General features: G+C 38.6%; 1 protein-coding gene across 1 annotated transcript; it reads left to right on the top strand.

The window, feature by feature from the left end:
- The first annotated feature begins 222 nt into the window (after window positions 1-222).
- Window positions 223-14,249, top strand: LOC116407999 (protein-glutamine gamma-glutamyltransferase E-like). The gene is made up of 11 exons (XM_031894612.1): window positions 223-226; window positions 4,042-4,215; window positions 5,473-5,718; window positions 6,913-7,019; window positions 7,650-7,778; window positions 7,867-8,038; window positions 9,651-9,783; window positions 10,808-10,911; window positions 11,071-11,313; window positions 12,538-12,858; window positions 14,074-14,249. The coding sequence occupies exons 1-11, from the start codon at window positions 223-225 to the stop codon at window positions 14,247-14,249; spliced, it is 1,809 nt and encodes a 602-aa protein (XP_031750472.1).
- Window positions 14,250-19,959: the final 5,710 nt, after the last annotated feature.

The raw sequence follows: 19,959 nt of genomic DNA, 5'->3' as shown, positions 1-19,959 counted from the left end.
GTTCAAATGAGGCTTGATGCCAGTGTTATTAATAGGGAAGAGAGATAAATAAATGGGAAGGTCTGTGTAATGTTAATAATTTAATAATGTTCGTATTTTTTTCTTTTTTTGTGTGTTTTTTGTGTGCTAAAAACTAGATTTTTTTGTTTAAAAAAAAAACATTTTTTTTAAAGTGTACTTTTTATTTCTAAATTACATTGTTTACATAGGAATTACTAGGACATGGGTGAGTTTTTACATATTAAGCAGTAAACTAAAATCTTGATGAATTTGCCACTTTGTGCCTTCTCTTTCCTTTCAGTTAAGTTCTCACTCTCTCTCATAGCTAAATTTGTCTCAAGGCAGCAATGTAGTTACAGTTGCCACCTGGCTGGTACAAATGAGGCTTGATGCCATTGGCAACCCTAAGGGGGTTACTAATGTTTGTATTTTTTTTATATTTTCTTTTTTTTATGGATTTTTATCTGATAAAACTCAATTTTTTATGTAAAGGGATTCTGTCATGATTTTTATAGTGTACTTTTTATTTCTAAATTATACTGTTGACATAGGAAATAATTCACTCTACCATTTAAAATTTTGTTCTTGAACCAACAAATTTTTATTTTTTTAGTTGTAATATTGGTCTGTAGGCGCCATCTCAGTGCATTGTGCCTGTGTCTGAGCTTTCAGAAGTAGCCAGCGCTACACATTAGAACTGCTTTCAGATAAACTATTGTTTTTTCTACCCCCATGTAACTGGAGGAGTCCCAAGCCGGACTTGGGTTTCTTACCATTGAGTGCTATTCTGATATCTACTGGGAGCTGCTATCTTGCTCCATTCCCATTGTTCTGCTGATCGGCTGCTGGGAGGGGGTTGATATCACTCTTTCTACACAGTAGTAAAGTGTGACTGAGGTTTATGAGAGCACAGGTCACATGGCTGTGGCACCCTGGGAAATGAAGAATATGGCTAGCCCCATGTGAAATTTCAAAATTAGATATAAAAAAAAGGTTTGTGTTTTTAAAAAACAGACCTTCTCCAGCAAAATCCTGCATTGGAATCTATCAACTGATGTGTTTTGAAAATCCTTTTGACCATTGGAAAAATATAATTTAAAAAAAACGTAAAAAAAAATCTGGGTCAGGCATTCTGCTAGATTAAAAATTGCTATGATCTGACCTACTGGCCCACATAGCAATAGCACCAACTGGCAGAATCCCTTGCTTTTCCAGTTTAGCATTGTTCCAATATACACTATTACAGGGAAGTAATAGCATACCGGAAAGTTTAAAGATTCTTTTCTCTCCCTCTGTTAACAAGATATAAGGGGTCATATTTGATGTCGAATGCAGTGTGACGTAATCTGCCTTTTTCACTTTGCCCAGTGCATTCTGTTTTTGAGTAGGGTGACCAAATCACTTTAAAATTCAGGGACACGTTTAAAAAATGGGCAGCAAATTGATTGCATTTACAATAAACTGCAATCAGGTCAAGGGCCTGAACTAGGGGTAGGCAGAAAAGGCACCTGTCTAGGGTGCAACAATATTTTTAAAAAACAGGTAGGTACTTCTCCTGCATACCTCTAATTCACACTCCTTTGTCATTGCTTCTGCCGCTCGTCATTGCGGAGTGAGGTGCCGACCAGGTTGCCTAGGGAGCCCAGTCGCCTTGGCTCACCCCTGGTCAGTTCAGTCCTGCTAGCTGGATTTTTTATATTTATCCCTGAATTTTCAAGTGATCTGGTCCCCCTATTTTAAAGCACAGAGACCTCGGGCCCTGATGGCATTAATCAGAATGGTAGTGGTGAGGGGCAGGAGGGATGCCCATGTACCTCCCTCCTCCTACACATCCACTAACTTGAGTTCCATTCAGACACGCAAGTTAGGGAGGGCCAGGAGGTGCAGGCGGCAGTGGCCATGATTCACACAAAGAGAATGGCTTTAAAAGTGTTTAGATGCCTCTATCCAAGTAAACAAGGCTGTGTATTTCTGTGGAGGAAGCCAAGGAGGAATGTAGAGTATATGTGCCTTCAAGGGCATTTATTATACATGATTAGGTTAGATCATTTACACATTCTGCATGTTTAACAGGATAGCAATAATAATTAAATACTATGCATAGCAGAGTGAGTTTTTCTGGCCAGGAAGTGGGGTACATTACAGAAAAAAATCCCCAACTGTAGTAAATTTTTTTTTTTTTAATTAACAATATAAATGTCACACCTACTGTTTATTATTATAATTTATTTGGGATTTTGTTTTTGCACCTGTCTCACTATAAGGGTGTTAGCCTGCACAGTGTTAGTATTGCTGATTATCAAGGCAAACAATTTCCTTATTTCACTGAGAAATCATTAGGGGCAGAACAAAAACTTTCAAAAATATGTAACACACCAAAAATGTATTAAAATAAAAGAAAAATGTTTTCATCTAAAACATACCAGCCCCACGTTTCTTGGCCTTACGTGTTTTATGCCCCTTTGGCACTCAATCATGGGCAGTGCCTAGGATTAAACTAAAACTGAGCTTTTGCCATTATAACCACTGCTTAGGTGAGTAACCTTTATATAGAGCCGACATATCTGCACAGCTGTACACGTTTTGTTTTAACAGATATAAAGTGTGGTAATCCAAATTATTGAAATACCTCTTATCCATAAAACTCCCTGCCCCATCCACCCATTCCTCTGCCTAGCCCACCCATTTCTCCACCCTCTAGTGTTAATGGCAAAAAAATGTTGGTAACCCTCTTCTAGTGCCAGAAGTGCATGGAAATTGAACTTGGGCCCCCATGAATTAGAGCACTGGGGCAGAAGGATGAAACCTTTTTCCATAAATTATTTTGATTAATATAGTTTATAGGGTAATATATTTTTGTAATTTACTCTCTCTACATAACCAGTCCCCAGATTTACATAGTTAAAGCGATACTGACACCAATTAAACCCGTTTTTTTTTTTTACACCTGCCATTGTATTTATGTTATGAGCTTCTAAACTGTTATTTAAAAAATTTCCAGTTTGGTCACATTACAATTAGGAGCAGATCAACTACTTGCTCCACAAGGCAGCCATGTTGCTCTCTTCTGCACTGCCATGTAAACGCCTCCATCACATTGCATGCTTTAGGGGGCTGTCCTTCTCCCTTCTGTTACTCACACAGAGAAATAAACTTCTTGCTGTCTGTTGTCTGCTTCAAAAGGACTCTACATGCACAGAGAATTAGCAGACACCATCAATCAGAGTAAAGCTGAAGTAACAGTTCTCCAAGCTTGTATTGCGGTTGGAATTGGACCTCAACTCTGAAAGACTGATGGTGTCTGCTAATTCTCTGTGCGTGTAACGCGGAAGGGGAGAGCATTCTGAAGCAGGCTATGGATTGCAAGAATGACACTTGTCTGCTAGCTGTTTCTCTGTGTGTGAAAGGGGAAAGAGAAGCATAAAAAGTATTAGCCACAAAACAAACTCACAAACAGTGATGGAACACATCCACAGGTAAATGCTGCAGGCTCACAAGCATTGGGGAGGGAGGTCACCTGGTCATGTTTAGTTACTCTGCTTAAAGTAACGTTAGGACCCTCCCAGTTTTTTGACGTCAGCTACTCCACTTCTGACAGACAGCTTCAGAAGCTACAGTCGGCTTGCCGGACAGTCGGGTCCAGCATCTTTAATAATATTTACTTAGAAAAACAGAACTTTGTTTGGATGTAGAATCATATTTTGAAAAGTACCTTTTTGCTGTCAGTATCACTTTAAAGAAGCTTGCTAGGTTTTGCCAAAAAAAAATCATATCCTACAAATCAGACCTTAACTACTTTTGCACGCAGCTACTGTATACAGGCTGAATCTAGGAACACTGGTTGCTATTGGTTGATGACTTCATATCCCCTCCCCGTGGACAATTTCCTGTGGATGCCCAGGTTTTCAGACTCTGCGCTCTGTATAAATGTGTCTCGCTAAATGTTATTTTCAGCTAGAAGGTATAACCACTTATGGGTTATTCAACAAACAAAATTGTTATACAAGAAATGATTTTTTTGATTTTGACTTTATGTTTAAGCCCTTCAGCTGAAAAGCGTGGATCTTCAGCAAAAATCAAATGCAGCAGCCCACAATACCAGTGACTTCATCACCAAATCCCTCATTGTAAGAAGAGGTCAGACCTTTACAATACAACTGGATTGCAGTCGAGATTTAAAAGATGGAGAACGTCTGGATTTATGTGTGGAGACAGGTAATAGCGACCTTACCACAAGCAATAAACATTTCTTGCACTGTTTAACAAGGGAAATTATGTTGTAAAAATTACCTTTTTATTGGGATGCACTAAATCCAGGATTTGGTTCGTGATTTGCCCTTTTTCAGCAGGATTTGTCTGAATCCTGGCCAAACCAAATCCAAATCCATAAAGTCACTTGACTGTTTGTGACATAAACACAGAAGTTGAACATTTTTGTTGGCGTGATTCCCACACAGTTTTCTGCAACCCTTTCTTATCAGTATTTAACCAAATCTTTTGCAAAGGATTCAGGGTTTGGCAGGATCCTAAAATAGTGGATTTGGTGCCTCAAATGCCCATAATTCTTAATATGGCCCTTCATTTTGATCTTCTGTATTTGACCTATGTTTTGGAGTTTTCCTGGATTAATGTTAATAGTAATGATATTCCTCTTTAAGCATGGAAGATTTGATAGGAATCTTTTCCTCCTCCAAATGGTGAATGTGAGATGTCTTCAGCTTCAGTATCCATGAAGTTAGGGGTTATGTAAGCTATGAAACTTGACGGGTCATTGATTTAGACCCTTGCCAGACCTCCATGTCATGCAGAGTGTCTTTCTGCTCATTCAGATATCACTTTTGTCCAGGGTCTAGCTGTACTATGCACCTTTGGACAGATACAAAACCTGTTGTGAGGAGCAGATTGCAATATCAGTGGGCAGCTCAGTCTTTACCACCTGCTATAGGGTCCACCGATACTCCCTATGCTGCATGTAGATCTTCTAGCTCCTGCAGCAGTACCACTTATGCATATTCATTTTTTTTTTCTTGATTGCCCGATCGTCCATGTTAGAGGGTAACATTGACTGCAGAATATTGACACCCCTCCCCTCCAGAAATAATTTTGCAAAACAGATCCATCCTAGTAAAAAACCTTTTTTTTTAGAATGTTTAATTGTAGTGATGACTTCTATCATATACTTTGCATATCATTTTATTTTTATAAAAATTTTCATATTACAATAATGACTTATGTGCATCATCATGGCCTTAAAAAGGGAAAAATTAGTCTTAGTTGCTGCTGGAGGATCCCAAAGAAAGTAAGCCCTCTCAGGACCCTGACGTATGCATAATCTCTATATAGGTTAACATATTGTATTCTTATGGGACTTTCAGTAAAGATTTATCTGGGGAGTCCAGTAACTGGAGGTGGTCATTATATCTTGGATGTAGTAGAACTGATGTACTTCTGCTTGGCAACTGTTCTTTGCAGGTCCCTCTCCAACAAAAGACAACAATACACAGGCAGTAATGCAAGTCTCCAGCTCTGGCACATCATCATCAACATCATGGAGTGCAACCCTTGGGTCACGCAGTGGTGGAACACTGCAAGTTATTATCAGTATTCCAGTCAATGCTGTTATTGGACGTTACCAGATGACTGCACAGCTGACAGCTAGTACCACAAGTTCCTTTCCAGTAGGAGACTTCATTGTTCTTTTTAACCCTTGGGCATCAGGTACTGATAAAATAGTTCTTACTGCATAAAATTATACATTTTGCAAAAGGCAGTAGAGCCAAGAAGGTAGATTTAACTAGTAGGATTTAAATATTATTTAAGGACAAGGAAAGGCAAAGTCACTTGGGGGGTGCCAAAATGTTAGGCACCCCCAAGTGACTTAAATCGCCTACCTTGTACCCCGGGCTGGTGCCCCTGTTAGGAGAGAACAGCACCAGCTCGGGGTACCTGTAGCGCTTCCTCCTTCCTGAGTGAAAAAGCCAAACTTTAACAGAGAAGTCGGCTTTTCACTCTACTGCGCATGTGCCGGTCGTGGGGTCCCGGCCAAACGAAGCAGGAAGGAGGAAGCACTTGCTGCTACCCCGGGCTGGTGCTGTTTTCTCCTAACAAGGGCACCAGCCTGGGGTACGAGGTAAGCGATTAAAGTCACTTGGGGGTGCCTAACATTTTGGCACCACCAAGTGACTTTGCCTTTCCCTCTTCTTTAAGTGCTAACAGCTCCTTTAGGTCTCCTAGCCCCATTCTATTATTCAGGTAATTATTAGAAAAAATACTGGAAAATTATTATTATTATGTATTTTCTCATAATGAAATATAGTAACGTGATAGTTTCCTTGGTATGTCAACAAAAACCCCACAATGCTGTTTAGGTGGTATATCTTTACAAAGTATAAGGTTTTCCTTGTGTGTATAGTAATTTCTCTATATGTATTGTGTCTGTATTGATGTGAATACATGAAAAATGCTGATTACATACCATTATACTGGCTAAGCATTAAATTATATGGACTTATTTCCTAATGAATTGCAGTCAGTACACTGATTCCTGTACTGAAATATGAGATATTGAACCTGATGACAATTATTACTTTTGAACCATCTGCAGTGTAAATTTTTAGGCCCTCTCTCAAAAAAGTAACACATAGCAACAGATAAAATGTTTGCTTTTTAATAGTAAATGCTTCCTGATTGGCTGCTAAAGGTGACTAGCATTTGTGGAGGCTGCATCTTCCAGCAGAGCCACAATGATGCTGGAATTCTGGGGAAGAAATGGAGATTTGCATCCAAACATGTGCACATAAATTCCCATTCTTGCCAATATACAGAAAAGAGCAATGGAAATATGAAGATTTATCATTTATGTTTTCTGCTCTCCCTGTACTGTCTTTCTAATGAGCTTCTGGGCTTTTTCAGGGGATGAGGTGTACATGAGTAATGACGAAGAAAGGAGAGAATATGTCCTCAATGAAACTGGATTTATATTCCTTTCTTCTGGGAGAATAACATGGGATTATGGACAGGTATAGTGCAGTTTTGGATAAATAGATGACATAAAGATATTTTAGTGACAGCACTTTACTGGCACTATAATATCAAGGTTTAATATAAGGCATCAAATCACATGTTTGATGAAATACTGTGTCTATACCTTATTTGTAACCAATAAAATGTTTGCTTTTAAACAAAGGACCAGTAAAAGATACCTATTGATTGGTTGCTAAAGGTGACTGTCTTACTTTAGCCATGGGAAAACAGTCTGGTTTCCACCATGGCTAAAGTTAGATATGGCTGCAAATTTGACTGGCGGTTTCTTAATTGGTTTTAAGGAAAACCTGTGTTGGGTTCAGAGCCTTGGTTTCTAACTGAAATTATTGAAGGCAATATAATTAATTAGCTACATGTCTAGTACCTCATAGCAATCAGCAGAAAGTATTTACTGGTTAACTGATTGAAAACAAAAATACATTTGGTTACAATGGGATACTAGATATGGGCAAACAAGTCCTTTTTATATTACTCTGATGGTATCTGCATCTAGAGCATGAAAGAATTTAAAAACATGACAATGACAGGCATGGACCACATCATAGAAAAAACGGATGTTAAAAAATGTGTGTATTTACCCTTTTGCTCTATATTTTTTATTTAAGTTTGAGGAGGATATTCTGGACATTTGCCTTCTTTTGCTGGACAGGAGTACAGAATACAGAAGAAACCCAGTTTCAGCTGTAGCTAAAAGATATAACCCTATTTATGTGGGAAGAGTTTTGAGCGCTATGGTGAGGATTTGCTTGTTAATTCATTTTTGCAAGAATATCCAGATATGTTGGTTTCAAACATAGAATGAAACTGGGCATTTTATTTTAGGTCAACAGTAATGATGACAACGGAGTTCTAGTTGGAAACTGGACTGCAGATATGTCAGGAGGAGAAGCTCCTAGCTCCTGGAGTGGAAGTGGCACAATTCTTCGTAGATGGAGTCAAAATGGACCTGTCAAATTTGGACAGTGCTGGGTGTTTGCTGGAGTACTCTGTACAGGTCAGTGCAGTGGTTTCCAACTTCCCGCTTTTATGCACGTCTATGTGGTTCTCTATTGGCCAGGCCTTGAAATCTGTAGAAATTATTTGTGAAAGAAAAAGTAACCAAAATTTAATTGGTTCAGTGGCTCTGCGCATTCATGATTTCAAAACCTAAACTGGTTACATTAGGAAAGACATTGGCCAGGGAGGGGCATAACCCACACAAGTAAGATTTCATCAGGCATGTTAACTCAGCTACATTATTTTGGAGTCACTCTTATTTAACCTACAGCAACTGGTCACCAGCAGTAGCAGCCCAGTAACCCACTATCAGCAATTTGCACATGAATTTTAACTTAACACCAGGATTGTGAAGTGGTGTATGGTACCCTCCTTGTTGGGATATTAGGCCAAGCACTCACTCACTATGTGGTTTTACCATAGATATGAATAAACTGGAGGTCCATGCTTGCTGCTGTTATACTCCCAGCACAATCTCCACTCAATTCTTCCCACACAATTTGAAAGCCAGAATTGCATGGCTGCTGGCCCCCAACCTGATATCCCTTGTCTTTCTCCAACAGTTTAGGGACACCATAAGTCTTTGCAAGCTTTTATTATAGATTATTATATTATATTATATTATACAGTATATATTATTATATATAGAGGCAGCCTGTCATACAGATAGACTGGGCTCTGTGTACTCCCATCCCTGTCTCTCTGGGTCCCTAACTGGGTGAGTACCATCAGGACACTGACCTGGCCCTCACTCTCTCCTCGTTGGAGCCTCAACTGCTCAACTCACTACCCTAGCGCTAACTCTCACTGACTGCAGTGAGTTCAGAAGATCTTACTATCACTATCTTTTTTATTCGTTCCTACCAGACAACTACTGAATTGGTCAACCGCAGGCTCCTTGTCCTATCCCCTTTCTCATCAGCCAAAGAGGAATGCACACTAATGCACTGCTCTATATAGACTTTCAGGCTCACTTGATAACACCTGCTGGCTGGTCCTACACCTAGGTTTAACTATTCAGGGTCGGCCTAGACCTGATTCCCGCAGGGTGCTCCTCCGTGCTGCTGGTCTTCTACCATCCGACCCCCTCCCCCGAGAGCGCGTAAATTAAACTTACCTTTAGCACACGGAGGGGGTCGGACAGTGGTGGGGGCCCCTGCAGGGTAAGAAGGCTGTGGCTGGGGGCCCCTTGGTGGGTGCAGGGGTCCCCGAGGCAGTAGCCCTAGTGGGACCCCAGTCTGACCCTGTATACATTAGCAAACCAAATTCTCAAATTCAAACCAAAGTGCATAATCCATGTAAGGTCAAAATAATAATTTACTCATAAGTAATGATTTAAATATGTGAAAAAAAGTTGATATTAAGTACAGTTAGGAACACAGTTTAGCTTGAAGGTTCCCTTAACAAATGCATAGGCTAAGCTAAATGACTCCACATGGTTGACATCTACTTTAATAAAATAAATAAAATGTCTTTATCATGTACATGCTGTTTTGTCATTTTACACAGATCCTGAATAAACATTATGTGAAATGTAATTTCTTATCAAATGGAAAGTACCTTGAGGGTTGATTTATTTTCTGTATTCCTTTCTTGTTCTTACAATAAAGTACTGCGGTGCCTGGGGTTACCTGCCCGTGTGATCACTAACATTGAGTCGGCTCATGACACAAACAGAAACCTGGTGATTGAAGAGTATTATAATGAAGATGGAACGAACATCCCATCCCCTGATAGTGTGTGGTAAGAGGACTTCATAGTTAGTTAAAGAGAAAATAAAAACTTTCCTTAGCGAATGACTGATAAAATACATTAAGACTGAAAACAAGACAATTGTTAACACTGTATTTTTTGCAACTTTATACAAAGATTTCATTTTAGTAATCTTGTATTTTCTGTGTAGTTGTTAAAAAGTTATTCAAACTCCAGTACTGGTGATAGAACATCATAAAGTTTATTGGATGATCCCCTTATATATTTATAAATAGCATTCATATATTGCTTATACTACCACCCCAAAGTGGAACCCTGCATCACCCCACTTAGAATCCTGCTCCAAGTAGAAAATGTACCATTGACAGCCATCTTCTGTAAACAATTTTTCAGCCAGTTCCCTATCCATGTACAAACTGAATTACCATGGCCAACGAAGCTAAGATTAGTAGGCAAAGGTTTAGGTGGTGCTGCATCTATTGATTTGGCAAAATCCAAGTAGATTGCCTCTACAGCACTGCCAGTGACCCTGAAAGTGAAATCAAATAAAAATGCATTGCCATATGAGGCCATCTTTCTCAGGTAGGTTCTTGTAGAAATTGTGGATCTTGTAGCTGAAATATAGCTCAGAGTTTTAGATTAAACTCTTGATGCCAGTGGTTCTACACTCCTAGAAAATGCTATAACATGACCTAGGCAGTTAACTACAACTCATCATACATGAGGTCCCTTTCCCCACATTCCAAAAGATGTTCAGCTCACCTTACATTTCCAAGCTTTTTCTCCATTATTGAGGTCTTCTGCCTGAAGCATTTTTGCACATTCATTTCCCTCTTGCTTATGGTGGAATCCTTCCTTTCTTAGACTAAGATATATGCAAAGCTGGGCCAAGTACTATTTGCACCCAAGGCAAGCAAAGTCTCTTATATTATCTGCTAATATTATATTATCTGCTCTTATATTATCTACTGATATCTGCTGGTTTTGTGGAAGAAACAGCAAGTCCCATTAGAATGTTGCAATTAATTACAATATTTAATGATTCTTGTTGTAGGAATTTCCATGCTTGGAATGAAGTTTGGTTTGTTAGAAAAGATCTTGGTTCAACCTATGATGGGTGGCAGATTCTAGATGCAACCCCACAAGAATTAAGTGAAGGTAAGAAGCTGACTGCCCTGGACTCAGCACATTGAGCCCTCGTAGGTAGGAATAGTAGGGAATAGAAAGTAAATCAGAGCAAGATGCCAAAAGTATGGCAAAATAATAACCCAGGGCTGCTTCTTGTAACTTGTAAAATTTTGTTTCTTATTTTATTAGGCATCTATTGCCTTGGACCCACTTCACAAAGAGCTGTCAAACTGGGAGATGTGAACTTAAACTTTGATGGAGTATTTGTATTTTCTGAAGTAAATGCTGATAAAAAAACTTATGTCAAGTACAAAGATGGAAGGACCGTCCTTGTTCACACTGATACTACATCTGTGGGCCAAACCATTAGCACCAAAGCAGTAGGTTCTTCTTCTCGTGTGGATGTAACAAATGATTACAAACATACTGAAGGTACCGTGTTATTTAGCAAAATAATCATCTTATTTAACAAAGGCATAATCTGTTATGGAAAATATTAGTTGAACTGTTAGATATTAGGCTAATGCCCGATGAGGCGTAGGACGGATATTTTCGGCAAGTGGAAAATCGCTTGCAGAAAATTCCGCCCTACGCCTCCTACATGTGCCTGCACCTGAATTAATGAGATACGCTCGGGTGCAGGCACATGTAGCCGATATACGCATGAAAACGCAAGACTTTATTATTGCATTATTTCGCATTTTCATGCGTATTTAGGCTACATGTGCCTGCACCCGAGCGTATTCTATTCATTGGCTCTTTTCCGCTTGCCGAAAATATCTGCCCTAAGCCTCGTCTGGCATTAGCCTTAAGTTACTACATTTGTGCAGATACAGCCCCCAATATAATCAACCAGACAATTTTGAACATCTCAGGAAACAACTCCCGTAAAATCACTAGTTTTTTAAATCTTGCATCCATTTTATTAGTATACTTGTTTTTTCAGCTGTTTATAGCAGAACAAATACACATTCCCTCAAACCTTACAAAATTGCCCTCAGCCATCCCCTCTAGCTGAATAGTTTGTGAACCATTGCCATAGAGATTCTTTAAAGTAGTGACAACAATTTCCACTAGGGTGCAATATGACACTGGTTTTATTAACAGAAAAAGTAATAAATGCTTGGTTTTACTTTTAGTTCTTATCTGCTTCAGATTTTTTAAATTAATCATTTTTTCGGAACACATCCCAAGGGAAGATGTGCATCAATGATTCAAGCATTCTAATGTGATAATATTTTTAAATGTGTCTCTAATCTGTTTTTCGGTTACCTTGTTGTATTTTATTAAATAATGAGATCGGTGACCAACTTTTTTAGGACATGGTGTTAAAAGAGATCCATATACTATCCTTACATTTTAGAATTATGTATGCAATAGGGCTCATTTATGAACATTGGCCAAATTTGCACCTGGGCAGTAACCCGTAGCAACCTATAAGTCTAATCAGTGAAAAATGCTGCAAAAATGCCATGGAAAATTAGAAAAATTGGTTGCTTTTAAATATGTAGCAGATTTATTTGCTCATAGTTAAAGTATACCTTTACACTTGTCACCACAAATATTATAAATATACACATAAATATGTAAATAATGATTGCAAGAAAAGTCTAGAGAGCAACATCAATAGCTAATTCTTTTCTGTTTAACCACAAGGTTCCAGTGAGGAAAGAGAAGTATATTTTAAAGCGCAGAGACAGGTAGCAGAATCAAGCACCGGAATTACGGCTTTAAGTGCAGCATCATCAGTCAAAAAGGTAGCATATGCACCAAAATCCCAAATCATTGTCACTTTAAAGATGAGTGCACAGCCACAAGTTGGTCAAGATGTCACAGCCATGCTGAATCTGAAAAATGCCTCCTCTGGCCACAGAAAAGTCAAGGTGAATTGGACTGCTACTGTGATTGTATATAACAGAACTCCAGTGAAAGAAATACTGAAGGAATCCCAGGCTGTCTCCTTGACTGTTAATGAAGGTAAACAAATAAGTTACAGTTGAAGTATTTGGGTCTTGAAATCTTTGGAAACCATTGAAGAATCCATTTGTTTATCAGGTTGCTTTCCAGGCTTGATTTGGTTACCCATATAGGGCTCAAGAGCACTGATGCAGAAGTTCAGTCCTATAGCTAATGAAACTAAGGGCCTGTGTGCCTGGCTGGCAATCAAGGTTGGACTGTCCCATTAGTATACCAGGAAAAAGCCCAGTGGGCCTGGTCCTTTTGGTCCTGGCCCCCACTAGTGTAGCTACCTGCTGCCTATCCACCATACTTGTAGGCAGTTAGTGGAGTGGAAGTTGGTGCAGTGTGCTGCAAGGGGGATAGATCTGTGGCAGTCAGAAAGGGACCCTAGAAGTTGCCATATATGTTGCCATATATGTGCCAATGGACCACATATATGCCATGATTTGGTCCTTCATTGACTATATGTCATACTTGGTTTAATCTATATTTTAGTGAGTCATGATCAACTACCAGTAGTAAAGGGGGACGGAGTTAGTTCCAGCCATGGGCCAATCAACTGCCTTAAGAAAGTTTTCACAGATTTCAGGTATAGGATTTCTTATCCATAAACCTGATATCCATTTTAAGAAATGAAATCGAATTTTTTAAAAAAAAAATGCTTTCCTTTTTTTAACTAATAATAAACCAGTGCCTTGTACTTGATCGTAACTAAGCTGCATGACTCCATATTTGTGGCAAAACAATCCTTTTGGGTTTATTTAATGTTTAAATGTTTTTTTAAATAACCTTATGATATGGTGATACAAATGATGGATCACCTGTATTACAAATATTTTCAACCAATGTCTGAGTTTGATTTATTTCACAATTTGAGTTTTTTCTTGCGCTAAACCAACTTGAATTCAAATTATAGGTAAAGAAACTCAAATGTCTGGTATTTTTTAAGTGCAAAAAACCCAAAAACTCAAAAGTAAAAATTCGACATCTAAAAGCTTGTGAATTTTTCTAAAAGTGAATGGGAGTTGTCCTAGGCAAATTTTTAATTCGAGTTTTACTCCAACACTTTTTAGTGCTAAAACCTTCTGTATCTAGTGACCAATCAAATCCCCTAGAAATATATAGGTCTCAGACTTTGGAGTACCCCTGTTTTACTCAATATGCCATACTTATTCTTTAATAAACAATAAATGGTCATCATGCTGTCCCTGTGATAACACATTTTTATTTCAGAAAAAGCTATACCTTTGAAAATACTGTATTCACAGTATAAAGACACCATAACTACTAACAATATGATCCATATTGTGGCTGTGTGTCATGAGGAAAAAGGAGGATGTCTTTTGGTTAATAAGATTATCATCTTGAAACACCCGCCACTGGAATTAAAGGTACCGTTCATACTATAGTCAGGAAACTGTCAGTGGGGCGATTGATATGCATAATGGTAGTCTGTAAAAAGTTGCCAGTATCGCTGTAACCCTTGACTGTTAGGAAAACTTACGAAGGTAACTATGTTTTTTAAATATTTCCCAACACACACTCCTCCTTCATAGTCCCAAAAAAATCTTCTAAAAGGAGCAGGATACCTTTTTTATGAGAAAAAAGTCACAACAAAGAGGAGAGGAAGGGAATCTACCTCACGAGGAGGTAGCCCTGTTTGGCTCTTGGTTAACACGGTAAGCAAAATTTATGTTCAACATAAAGTCCTATTTAATGCACTTGTGTTGAACAAGAGGATATACTACCCCTTTAACATGCCAAACAAGATATATTGAGCAACAAAAGCTTTCTAAAACTTTGCATTGTGGGATAGTTACATAGTTTCATAGTTAAGTTGGGTTGAAAAAGGACCAACAAAGGTCAACCCTTCCAAGTGAACCCCAGCACACACACATAGACCCATACCAACCTATATAAGCTATATATACCAACATCAATATTAACTGTAGATCAGGGGTCTCAAACTCGCGGCCCACGGGCCATTTGCGGCCCTCGGTACAATATTTTGTGGCCCGCACCAACGCCTTCTCAAAAGCAATGAATGGATCGCGATTTTTATTGCGATTCAAGGGATAATGCAAGGCATGGCGGGCGGGAGCTGCTGATTGCGGCAATGACGTTATGCCATCATAACAGTTATTATGGGAAGTTATTATGCTAAGGAGCTAATTGTGCACACAGAACGTCTTCCCATAATAACTGTTATGATGGCATAACGTCATTTCCGCAATCAGCAGCTCCCGCCCGCCGTGCCTTGCATTATCCCTTGAAAGCCAATTTTTTGTGAAATCCCTTATGCGGCCCAGCCTCATCCTGACTTTGCCTCCTGCGGCCCCCAGGTAAATTGAGTTTGAGCCCCCTGCTGTAGATATTAGTATAACAATAGCCTTGGATATTATGCTTGTTCAAGAATTCATCCAAGGCATTCTTAAAGGCATTAAAGAGAAACTATACCCCCAAACAATGTTGGTCTCTATAAAAATATACTGCATAAACAAGTAAAACCCTGCTTCATCTAAATAAACCATTTTCATAAAAATATACTTTTTTAGTAGTATGTGCTATTAGGTACTCCTAAATAGAGAATTGTCATTTTAAGAATTAAGGGCCGCCTCCTGGGATCATAGGATTCACAAACAAGCCAAGGCACACACACATGCTAGGTCACATCAGCCAATTAATGTACAATGAGTTCTCCCTTTTGATTGCACACTACTTCCTGTTACAGTTAGAGCTGCATTATTTCTGGTCATGTGATCTCTGATGGAGCACGCAGCCCACCGCTAAATGGTGGATCAAGGGAAAGGATGCAAAAGGGCTATATTTACTGATATATATATTCCAGATTGGCAAGATACTTTAATAGTTTATACTATGTTAAGTGACCTTTCTGTTGGTAAAGTATTCATTCTAGGGTATAGTTTTCCTTTCTGCCATCACCACATCACTCGAAAGGGCATGCCACAAACTCACTGCCCTTACCATAAAAAAAACACCTACACTGCTTCAAATAAATGTTCCCTTCCTTTAATCTATGGGGGGGGGGGGGGGCTCTGGTGCGCTGATCGTTTTTATGGGAAAAAAGAACATGCCCTATCTGCCTATAATCCCCTCTAATGTACTTGTACAGAGTAATCATGTCCCCTCGCAAGCACCTTTTTTCCAGAAAAAAACAACCCTAACCTTGACAGTCTAACCTCATAGTTTAAATCTTCCAACCAGCTCTTCCTCCAGCTCATTAATATCCTTCTTAAGGACTGGAGCCCAAAACTGCACTGCATACTCAAGGTGAGGCCTTACCAGAGACCTGTAAAGAGGCAAGATCATGTTTTCTTCCCTTGAGTTGATGCCCTTTTTTATGCAAAGCTTTATTTTACTTTATTTGCTTTAGTAGCCACAGAATGACACTGCCTGGAATTAGACAACTTGTTATCTACTAAAACCCCTAGATCCTTCTCAGTTAAGGATCCCTCCTACCATTTAGTGTATAATTTGCATTTATGTTATTTCTACCAAAGGGCATAACTTTGCATTTTTCAACATTAAACCTCATTTTCCATTTTTCTGCCCACTTTTCCAATTTTGTCAAATTGTTTCCCTGCGATACTCCACTAACCACACTGGTTCAATTAGAAAATGTTCCATTTACCACCACTCTTTGTAATCTGTCCTTCAGCCAGTTCTCTGTCCAAGTACAAATATTATGTTCTAGGCCAATATTCCTCAATTTTATCATTAACCTTCTGTGAGGTACTGTATCAAACGCTTTAGCAAAGTCCAAGTAGATGATATGCACTGCCATCCCAGAGTTGATGGCTTACTGTTCTAAGTGTGTCCATTGGTCGCCTCACCATGTTTATCTACCATGATATTTATGTATAACTGGCCTATATTTTAGCCAGTTTATATCTGGAACTTGTGTAACTTTAGATTGTAAGATCATTCGTGCAGGGCCCTCTTTAGCTCAGCAGACTAGGGGGCATATTTATTATTACTAGAGCAATCATAACGGAAACCCTGATTGAATTAAGGAGCTTATGCTAGGTTTCCGGCAAAAATACCTCATCAGTTGAGAGTATTACCCAAGTAGGCTTTCGTAAATAATAAAAAGTTCTGCAGCTTTTAGGTGCCACACTTTTTGTTATTTATGAAAGCCTGCTTGTAACGTGGTTTTCCTTTGTGATTGCTAAAGGCTCAAGCAATCAGAAATCTGGCCCTTAGTATTAAATCACAATTGTTCTTTAAGTTAGCAGTCTTTATAAGAGGAATTCCACCCAAATACAACTTAAGCTTTTTGAAAAGTAAACATAATTTCAAGTGATTTACCCACAGACCCACTGACTCGAATGGATTCTGTTTTCAAGCTAGTGTTCTGCTGATCTGGCTGACTACTTTGAGATTCAAAGAAACATAACAGTAGTTGACTGTCCTTAGCCTGCCTTCAGCCTGCATCTTCCAAATCCCACAAATCCCTGCACACGTGATGTCAGTAAGGAAAAAAAGATCACAGTGCAATGCATTGTGGGCTATGCAGTTCCTGCATACTGTCTGTAAGCTGTGGAGAAGTTGTTACAATTTGTAACATCAATGTTTTAGTCCCTTCTCCCCTGCCAAGATTTCAAATGATGCAGAAAGATAACAACTGTTTTGCAGCTGTGTTTTAGCATATAAAATGGTATTTATTCACACTTTAAGGAGAAACAGACAACAGGGATAGGCTTTTAGGGGTTTTTGTGTTGTGTTATGTTCTTCAAGTTAGCAATCTTTATTTTTCCAGTTATATCTATTCAAGTGTATTTTTCCTAAGTTGTAAGTCACCGGTGATGATACAGTTTTGCTTTCTTTATATATGTTTAGGCCTCAGAACAAGCAACCCTAAACAAAACAGTCACTGTAGATGTTGTCCTTGACAATCCACTCCCAGAAAGTGTTACAAACTGTTTTATGGTTATAGAGGGAAGTGGCCTTCTGAAGCATCAACGGAAGATTACGTAAGTATAAAATAATTTGAACAGTAAGAATTACAGTGTTGAAATAAAGACATTTATATATAAAGCTTTCCCATCATCAGGCAGTAAAATAACTGGATAAACCAGATGGAATTACAGATGGATCCAGTAACCCATCTACAATTACAGCACATTTTATTTAGGTGTTTGGCGCACTTTGCCACATGATTTTTTTTTAAATGAATACTCTGATGTGTTTTGTGTGAACTGGAGAGAAAATTACTTGGCTACATCTGTAAATGTCTGCCTGCCAACCAGGTGCCCACGTCGGCCAGGGGGGGGATCCACTGGGGGTTTTCCCGGTATCTTAGTGGCCCAGTCTGACCCTGCTGCCAACTGAACTTACCAACCCATTTAGCTTCTCCAAAGCTACAGTAACACATAGGGAGGTTAAATATGAAAATGTGTTTTCAAATCCAGTATCATTTTTTATGCATCAAAAATTTGCAGAGTGAGGAAAAAGTTGCATCAAAAAAGGTCGCAGTCACACCAACAAAAAGCATGGTCGTGGCAAAAAATTGATTTTTTTTTGCAGTTTCAAGAATTTTGTGGCAAAAAAAAAAGGGACAGATTCACTCATCACTATAAACGAATCATTAATAGAGATGAAAAGTCATTTGAACAAGTTCTTTTTGAATATGGCAATATACATTTGTATTCAGGGAATTACCCTCATTTGAATTTTATTTGTTTTCCTATTTTTTAGATTACCAGATCTGAAAGCACATGAACAAATAAGAACCCAAGTTGAGTTGATTCCATACCGAACTGGTCCAAGAAGAATCATAATTAACTGCTCCTCTGACAAATTTTTTGATGCAAAGGCGTGCCTGCCAATTAACGTGGTTAACGCTTAGCAATAACCCATTCAGTTAAACTAATAATGTATATATTAGGTTAAATGTTCCGTTGGCATCTTCTTCCTGAGAAAATATAAAGCAGCAGTTGGAAAGACTAAAGCTGGGCCTCCAAATTTAAGTAGTAAGGGCATTAGGTTCAAAATCTTTTATTATCATATACTTTACTAATAAACTTAGAAAACTATACCCCCAGAATGAATACTTAACCAAGAGATAGTCTATTATGTGACCTATAAAAGAAGCTTGTCAAACAATATATTAAATATTTTTTAGTAAATATTGTCCTTTTATGTTTTTTCCTTTGAGCCACAATTTTGTCATGGTTGATGTGACCTAGCATGTATGTGTGCCCTTGGTTTGTTTGTGTGCACAGTGAATCATATGAGCCCAGGGGGCGGCCCATAGCACTTAAAATGCCAGTTTTATATTTAGGATTACCCAAAAGCGCATACCACTAAAAAAGTACATTTTTATGATAATGGTTTATTTAGACAAAGCAACGTTTTATATATGAGCTTGTTTATGCAATATATTTTTATAGAGACTAACATTGTTCAGGGGTATAGTTTTCCTTTAAAATTGTTCCATTTCGCTTCGCCGAAAAATTAGCGAATCTTTCAAAAGATCAGCGAAACAACAAAAAAAAAAAGATCAGCGAAACAACAAAAAAAATGTCGCCCAGGGCTATTCTTTTGTCGCCTGCGGGTATTATTTTGTCGCACGGCTATTATTTTGTCGCACGGCTATTATTTTGTCGCACGGCTAGTATTTTGTCGCCCGCGGCTATTATTTAGTTGTGCGGCTATTCTTTTGACACCCGCGACTATTCTGTTCTGACGCCGGCGACAATTTTTGGACGTACGGCAAATTTTTCTGCGGCCAATGGCGAAATGCGGAAATTCGCCGCAAATCCATGCCTGGCGAAACATTTCGCCCATCACGAATCTACAGCTAATGTAATGCATACCTGATTCACGGTCTGAGACTAGAGGAATAGTACTGGGATTTGTTTAACTCTATTCAGTAAATCTATAATTAAAGTGCAAATATTTTATATTGGCACAGACCTGTTCACAAACAATATAATATTTAGGACGTAACCACTAAGCTATGTTAATTTCACGAATCAGTATAATAGGGGGGGTTAATTAGTTCAGGATTTATGTCATGATTTCTGCAAATATGTTCATTTTTAGAATAGTTATTTAGCTAAGGGATATAACTTACAGAGGAGTTCCTTGACCATA

The sequence above is a fragment of the Xenopus tropicalis genome, chromosome 10, assembly GCF_000004195.4.
Source record: "Xenopus tropicalis strain Nigerian chromosome 10, UCB_Xtro_10.0, whole genome shotgun sequence".
NCBI classification, from domain to species: domain Eukaryota; kingdom Metazoa; phylum Chordata; class Amphibia; order Anura; family Pipidae; genus Xenopus; species Xenopus tropicalis.
This window is presented reverse-complemented; position numbering and strand designations above follow the sequence as displayed.

What these genes read in the sequence shown, in the direction of transcription:
- LOC116407999 (XM_031894612.1), top strand. An exon ending in GGATTTATGTGTGGAGACAG is followed by an intron (nt 4,216 to 5,472) that starts GTAATAGCGACC and finishes TGTTCTTTGCAG; the next exon opens with GTCCCTCTCCAACAAAAGAC. An exon ending in TGCTGGAGTACTCTGTACAG is followed by an intron (nt 8,039 to 9,650) that starts GTCAGTGCAGTG and finishes CTTACAATAAAG; the next exon opens with TACTGCGGTGCCTGGGGTTA.